Below are 7,252 nucleotides of genomic sequence, written 5' to 3'. Positions count from 1 at the left end.
GCAGGGTATGCTCTCTAGTCTTCATCCAGGAAGCTACAGTCTCCTGTGACACAATTCCCAGTAGCAATTTGTTCTCTGATAACACTGCAGAAAAAACTCAGTCCATGTCCACATCTAACCCAGGGAAGCTACAGCAGATTTCCTGTTCTACCTCCCAGAGCCCTTGTAGCATCCTTCGGTTAAGTGATTTTAACCCACAGTGATTCTGCTTAATTCATGCTTGCCCTTCTAAATTCCTTGCAGTCATCATCTTCTGAATGTAAAGCTGTTGTGGTGGGAAAGGATTGGAAAAAGCAGAGCAATTCTCTTCGTCCTTGGAGAGTGCCTGACAGGCCCAGCAGAAGGGCTGTGGGACAAGGTGAGTAGTGCAGCAGGCAAATTTGTACTCGGTCTCCCAGTCTTGGGTAGCAATGAACACATCTGGGTCCAGACCGTGTGTATTAAAAAGAGAACCACAGACAAGCAATGTCAAGTGTCTTTATTCAGTGCAGTCAGCACATATAACACGACATGGGCCTTCTCTAGCCATAGCACTGAGGCTGGGACTACCTCAGATACAGGGCTAGTGGTAGGTGACCACCACACACACCATCCTAGTTCAGACTACAAATCCAGAGCAACCACACACACAGACAGCTCAGCTCTCCATCAGGGACAGAGCACATGACACCCTCCTCAGCACACACAGCCTAAGCCAACACACAATGCCCTTGCCTTAGCTTACAAACAAGGGGGCATCTGCATGTTGGGGCAGAAGCCTTGTACTATGAACAGAGGACTGCATGAGATAGAAGAGCCAGCAGCCTGTCCCTAGGTAAAAGCTGACTGCATCCATGAGACAGCTCAGAGATGTACCAGAGTGCAGTGTCCTGGAGGGAAGGAAGCAGGGGCAGGAGGCAAAACAAGGAAATGGGGTTTTCCCCAAAGGTGTGTCTGGGTGGGGGGGTACCACAAGCATCCACTTCAGAAACTCTCTCCAGTCCCCTACCCCTACTGCTTCCAGCTGCTCTCCACGCTGGCTTGGCCCACAGCACTTCCCTCTCTAAGCACAAGGAGTTCCCCAGCTGTTGGCTAGGTGCTCAAAAGCTGCAACATCCCTGAGGTAAAGCCCTTTAAGATTCAGCACTGTGGCAGGAAACCACACAACAGCTGGGCTGTGTGGGCAGCAGGGCACAGATACCTGAAGCGGGGGTGGGAAGGGAGTGGCAGAGTGAAGGGAAAGCAGCAGCCTTTGTAGGAGACCCCACCACATGGCACAGGCTTTGGGGCCCAGGCAGGGACTGTGGTGACAAGCAAACTGGGGCTTCAGCCCCAGTGGCTCAATGCCCCCTCATGTGTCCTGATCTCTGTGACCACCTGCCCAACTTCCTATTTGACACAGAGCACTGTCCTGGCTCTGCAGGGGGGCTCCCCACACACTCACAGCTCCATTCGCTCTCGAGGGGGGGAGCAGCACAGGGGGGGAGCAGCACAGGCCATGCTCAGGCTCCTTCACAACACACTCTGCTTGCTATGGCAGCCTTCACACATCCACACCAGGAGTCCGGGCCAGGCCCAGTGCCTTCACCACGTCCTCGCTGAGGTCACTCTTCAGGGTCCTCCTCACTGGAGAGGAAAGCAAAGGTGTGAGAGGTTGGGGCCTGCTGCAGGGATTAGTTTGGTTCTAGAAAACCTGGTCACTAGAGACCCAGCACACAAGCAGGAACACTCTGCCTCCTTCCCCTCCCTGACATCACCTCTGCTCACTCAGGACAGGTGTCCATCAACCCCCTCCCACAGGTCCCATGGCTGTACCAGAAGGAGACTACCCTCTGTAAAATCCACATGAGGGGCCATCTGAGAAGACTGACTGAAAAGGAGCCTGGGCCCCTCCCCTGCATGACTCTCTGATGCCTATGGGCAGCAACAGAGGAGCAGCTGCTCGGAGAAGTCTGACACTGGGCTTCACATATGAGAGGAACTGGAAATGTGACACTGACTCACAGTCCAACCAGAGACCATGGAGGATGCAGCCAACAGTTTTGTTTCCCAGCTACCCCCTGGAAGTGGTGTGGAAGAGAAGGCAGGAGCACTCCCCACCACCCCTCAGGGGACATGGCACAGCCATGGTGGCCCTGCCTGGGCGAGACACTGCCTGGGGACTGACTTACAGGACTTCCTGTTCACACGTGACCTCTTGCGTTCCTTGGCGGCACCTGGCCGTGGGTTGGGATTGTGAGTGACAGATTTCACTAAACGATCCATGATTTCATCCGATGCATCATCAGGGGAACTGGAAGTGTCCTCCTGAGCTGGGGACCCACTGGAGGGGCTGGATTGTCCCACACCTGCAGAGGGAGCACTGGAAATGTCAGCATCCTTAGTTCTCAGGGTGCAGAGCCACCTGCACCAGAGCTGCCAGCTCTGCTATCAACCTCTCCTGTAGCTCCTCTGACTCATCTCCTTCACAGCCCTATCTGGCTCCTTCCTTCTCCAGACCCTCCTGCCCAATATCCAAACTTGCCCAGCAAGTCCTCAAACCCACTCAACTGCTTCCCTTCCCAAGCAGCAGACCCTCACCTGTAGCTGTCTTGAACATTCCCCCAAAGCTACCATCCTTTGTACTCTTAACCCAGCACACCAGCTTCACAACCCCTCCCCCTGGCCTGGTAACCCTACACCTCCCTGCTGCCTAGTAAGCCCCTCTGCCCCTTACTAGCAGCCAAATGGCAAATTCCTAGTGCTGCCTGATGGATGCAGAAAGCAGCAGGAACAGAGCTCCTTTATCCCTTCACCAGCCATGGAATAGCATGTAAGGCTGAGGCAGGGGCGGTTGACTGGCTGGTTTGGCCTTATGCCCCAGGAGATCAAGCTCTCGGCACGTGGCCTAGTCAGCAGGACCCCAGCAGTTTGTGGAAGGTGGCGTTTCACTCTATTGGGCACTGCCATCCCTGGCTGCCCAGACAGCAGCACCAGACTAGTGCCAGGCAGATTCTGAGACATGGCCAGGAACAAGCATGGCCTGTCCCATCCCTGCCACTGACACCCTCACAAGCAAAGGGCTTTACTGGGCACCAAGAGGCAACTGAGAGGCTGCTGCAGAATGGATCTACATGGCAAAGAGCAAGCTGCACCAGATGGATACACTATCCATAGCACAGCCTGTTGGGCCTTATCTTGAGACAGTGTGAGGAGCCCTTGGACACACTTTGAAGGCCCAGAGGGGACAGTTGGGGGTTGTGAACCAGTACAGGTACAGCCAGGGCCAGGCTAGCTCCTGGCTCCTGCTCTCCCTCTCCCCAGCCAGTTGCAATGCCAGCACTGGATTGAGTATGGCCCCTACCTCGGCTGGCCCTGCTGCGCCGGGCAGGAGTCTCTGTGGAGGAGATCAGCATGCTCTTCATGCTTTCATGGCCTGCCTCAGCCTGCTGCTCGGGGCTAGTAGATACTGCAGGCACAGGGGAGCTGGTCTCAGTGCTGCTGGCAATGCTGGAGAACTTCTCTGTCTGCAGCAAGAGGAGATGCTCAGTAGGATAGTGGGGGGGAGAGAAGGCAATAGTGTTCTCAGGCTCCCTGGGGTGCTCCTTGGCTCATTACCTCTGTGATCAGCCGGCCCCGGGTCTTGTTCCTCTCACGATGCGCAGCCCGTTTCTTTTGTTGCTGTAGGACGCGCTCCCAGCAGGTGCGGTACTCCAGGGCGAACTCCCGCAGGGTCTTGCAGAAGCGAGTCACCTTCACATCTCGCACTGCGTTGGTAGGGTAGCCCAGGTACAGCAGGAAGGAGTGAAACCTGGAGAGGCATGGCCCAGCAGGTTAAGCAGGGGAAATCAAGGCTGCACATGGGTCCAGTCTCAACCTGACACCCTCCCAGGTACACTTGGAAGCACCCAAGGTCTTATGCAAATCACTGGGAGAAGGCAGAAGAGTATGAACAGCCAGACATGGCACCTCTTTCCAAACACCCCCACTTACATCACTCGGACATCCCTATCAGCTGGACCTGGGCTAGCCTGCTTGGACATCCCTGCCGTCCTGGGGCCTCAGATAATTCCCTTGGGTGCTACTGCCCTGGTGGGACTCAGAACAGCTCCCTCAGACACTCCCACTCTCCTAAGATCTGGAATAGCTCATTCAGACACCCCCATCCTGCTGGGACTAGGTCTGAACTCTGGGTCTCTCCACAGGAACATCTACAGAAGGTGGTGCAGCTCCCCAAGTAAGCTGGGTGCAGTGGCAGAACAGGCCCAGTCAATGGCCTAATACTTCAGTTCAAGTCAAATGTTTTGAATTTCAACTTCCACTTGCCATGTGTTCCCCCTCTGCTCCTGCTATTCCTATTCACCAGCCTCCACCACATGCCCTCATCCACCACATGCTCTCTTCCTTCCCCTGCAATGTCTCACCAACCACAAACTCCCTTTCCATCCCACTTACCAAACACTCCTACTTCCATCCCACCACCCCCATTCTCCCAGTGCATATTCCCTCCCTGTCCCCACCTCACCCTGACTCATTACTAGCTCCTTCCCTGCCCCTTCATGTTCATGCATCCACAACCATAACCACCAGCCACCACTGCCTGCCACCTAGACTCAACACCCACATGCTCCCTCCTTCATCCCAGTAAGGATGAGGCAGTGGCTATGAGAAAGAGAGCCAGGAACTTCGGAGCCCTGCATTGCCCATACCAGCTCCAGTGGGGTGGTGACAGACCTGTTCAGCACACGCCTGTGCACCACTTTCAGGATGATGATCTTCTGGGTGCTTTCCTTCAGAAAGTCTGTCAGTTTGCTCTTCAGAACAGATTTGTACTCATGTTTGGTTATCACCTTCAGGCTGTCCCATGATGCTTTGCATCTTCGCTCCAGTTGAACCAGACTATCTGCAAGTTCATCAAAGTCGACCTGAAGGAGAAGCACATCAGCATCTTCCCACATCCTTCTCCAAGGTCCAGGCACTGTACAAGCAGCATGTGAGACACAGTGAGAATGCAGGGCCCCTGGCCCCTTCCCTGGGACTGTGGGGTCTGCAGCATGGTGGAGGGTCTGCAGCATCTCCAGGCCCAGGCCCTTGTCTTGTTCCCCAGGCCAGCAGGGGAAAGGGCAAAAGCAGGAAAGCCAGGACCACCTGAAATGGGTCAACTCTTGGCCAGCTCTGGCGCTCAGCTGAAACTTACTTTGGCTGATCGTGTGAGGGCTGCGATCTCCGAATAGAGGTTGGTGGTTTCTGGGAACTTCTCCACCACCATCTGGCAGAGGTGATGCAGCAAGGACTGCCTGTGCACAGTGTCCTTCACCTCAGAGACTTTCTCCAGGTAGCTCAGATCAAAGCCCTTGCTCTGAAACCAAACAGACTCAGCAGAGCATCTCCCCCAGGGAGGGCATGCCCCGAAGAAGAAGGGCAAGGGCTGAGCCCAGGTCAACCCTCTCTCCTTCCTACCAACTGGTCAGTTAGATAGGCTAGATATCAGGCTAGATATCAGTAGGCACTACTTCACAGTCAGGGCAGCTAGGATCTGGAACTAGCTTCTAAGGGAAGTGGTGCTTGCTCCTACCCTGGGGGTCTTCAAAAGGAGGCTGGATAATCACCTAGCTGGGGTCATTTGACCCCAGCTCTCTTTCCTGCCCATAGCAGGGGGTCAGACTTGATGATCTACTTAGGTTCCTTCTGACCCTACCAACTATGAAGCTGCCTCTGCCAGCAGCTTTTCTTGCTTATTGGCTTTCCAGCTTTGGCTGAGGCCTGCTTGCATGCTCAGCTTCTGTTGAGTTATAGAGGCCTAACACTGCTGAGTTGGGCCTAGCCTCAAGCTGGAGCACAGCACAACTCATGGAGACATCTGCAAAGCATGGGACATGATAACGGGAGGTCGGAGTCATGTGTTTACCACCTTGGACATCAGGGCACCCAAAGGGCAGCCTCCTACCTACTTAACATCTTAATTACTTTACAACAAGGCGTGGCAGAAAAGTAAGGTGGGTGGCTTGCCCAAAGACAGGCAGGCAGGCCAGTGCTATAATTGGTCTTAGGGAGTTTGCCCCCTGTCACCCCACAACCCTGGTGCTCCTCACTGCACAGCCCCCAGGTGTCTCTGGAAGGGCACTGGGTACAAACCCCATTACTCTGCATTAGGAATCCCCAGTAGTGCTGGAGAGCTAGCAAAGTCTTGTGGGCCATCTTCTCAGCTCTGCTGCTGCCCTGCTGGTCCTTTGCCAAGTCACTTCCTTCTCAGTGACTCCATTTCCCCTCACACCCTCCTCTATTCTGAGGGAGCTCTTTGGTGCTGAAGAACCTCCCACCATGTGTTTGTACAGCACCTAACAGAGCCTGACTAGGGCTCTCATTCACAAAACACTGGCTTCCCTTGTTTGTTCTTCCAGTTTGCATGAACCACCTTGGGCCTTCTCTAACTTCAGCAGCATCACATTGCTTCAGTGTAGCATCAGATTAACACAGCCATACTAATTAGCTCTGCTGAAGGTACTCTTTTTAGTTTCCCTTTCTAGTTTCTTTTTAGTTTCTTTCAGCGGAGCTCATTTGCTCATGTTTCAATGCCACACTGAAGCAGCTACACTAACTGGAACCAGGAGGGGTGTAGATGATCCATCAAGATCTGTGGGCTATCCAGGACTGTGTCCCAGATTCTGCTCCCTGATGGTCTCTTATCAGTATCACTTTACCTCAGCACCCTCTTCACCCAACACCTGATCAGCTGGGCACATTAATCCCAGGCCCTCCTTTCCACATGTGTCACATTAGGTCCCTGAGTGTTGTGGCAACTGCCTTACCTCCTCCAGCTAAGGGAAGTGAAAATAGATGTTGCAGACTTAACTGGGCTTTTATCTCAGGACAGAGAGCAATTTTGGTGATGATTAGGAAGATATTAGGAAGACATTTCTCACTATGAAGGTGGTTAAGCACTGGAACTGGCTACCCAGTGATGCTGTGGAAGCTCCATCCTTGAATGTTCTTAAGAATGGGTTAGACGGGCACTTAACAGGGATGGTTTAGATAGGGGTGATAATGCCTTGAACAGGAAAGTTGGACTAAATGATTTCCTGAAGTCCCTTCCAGTCTTACTAGTCTATAATTGGAGCACTCCCAGCTCCAAGTGCAGTCTCCCAAGGACCTTTTACCACCATGGTCCTACCTGGGAACCATTCAGGAAGTTGCCTGTAGCCAGCAAAGTGGCGAGGATGCACTTGAAGGTATAGTTCTTGGCCAGCTGCTCCATCCCAAGTTTCAGGTCAAACAAAGGTTCAGCAATCTCCTG

The 7,252-nt window shown here is 53.6% G+C and overlaps 1 protein-coding gene across 1 annotated transcript in view; it reads right to left on the bottom strand.

Annotated features, from left to right (window-relative positions):
- Positions 1 to 463: 463 nt before the first annotated feature.
- FHOD1 (formin homology 2 domain containing 1) overlaps positions 464 to 7,252 on the bottom strand; it is a gene marked incomplete at its 5' end in the record, with an annotated part of 78,523 nt that continues 71,734 nt past the window's right edge. The window contains 7 exons of the mRNA XM_025209432.1: positions 464 to 1,605; positions 2,151 to 2,327; positions 3,323 to 3,485; positions 3,577 to 3,769; positions 4,693 to 4,883; positions 5,156 to 5,317; positions 7,130 to 7,249. Coding sequence (XP_025065217.1) covers positions 1,523 to 1,605; positions 2,151 to 2,327; positions 3,323 to 3,485; positions 3,577 to 3,769; positions 4,693 to 4,883; positions 5,156 to 5,317; positions 7,130 to 7,249 — 1,089 coding nt within the window. The remainder of the gene's footprint in view (positions 1,606 to 2,150; positions 2,328 to 3,322; positions 3,486 to 3,576; positions 3,770 to 4,692; positions 4,884 to 5,155; positions 5,318 to 7,129; positions 7,250 to 7,252) is intronic.

The sequence above is a fragment of the Alligator sinensis genome, unplaced genomic scaffold (genome assembly GCF_000455745.1).
Source record: "Alligator sinensis unplaced genomic scaffold, ASM45574v1 scaffold642_1, whole genome shotgun sequence".
Lineage (NCBI taxonomy): Eukaryota > Metazoa > Chordata > Crocodylia > Alligatoridae > Alligator > Alligator sinensis.
Note: the sequence above shows the minus strand (reverse complement) of the source record. Positions and strands in the feature narration are given on the sequence as shown.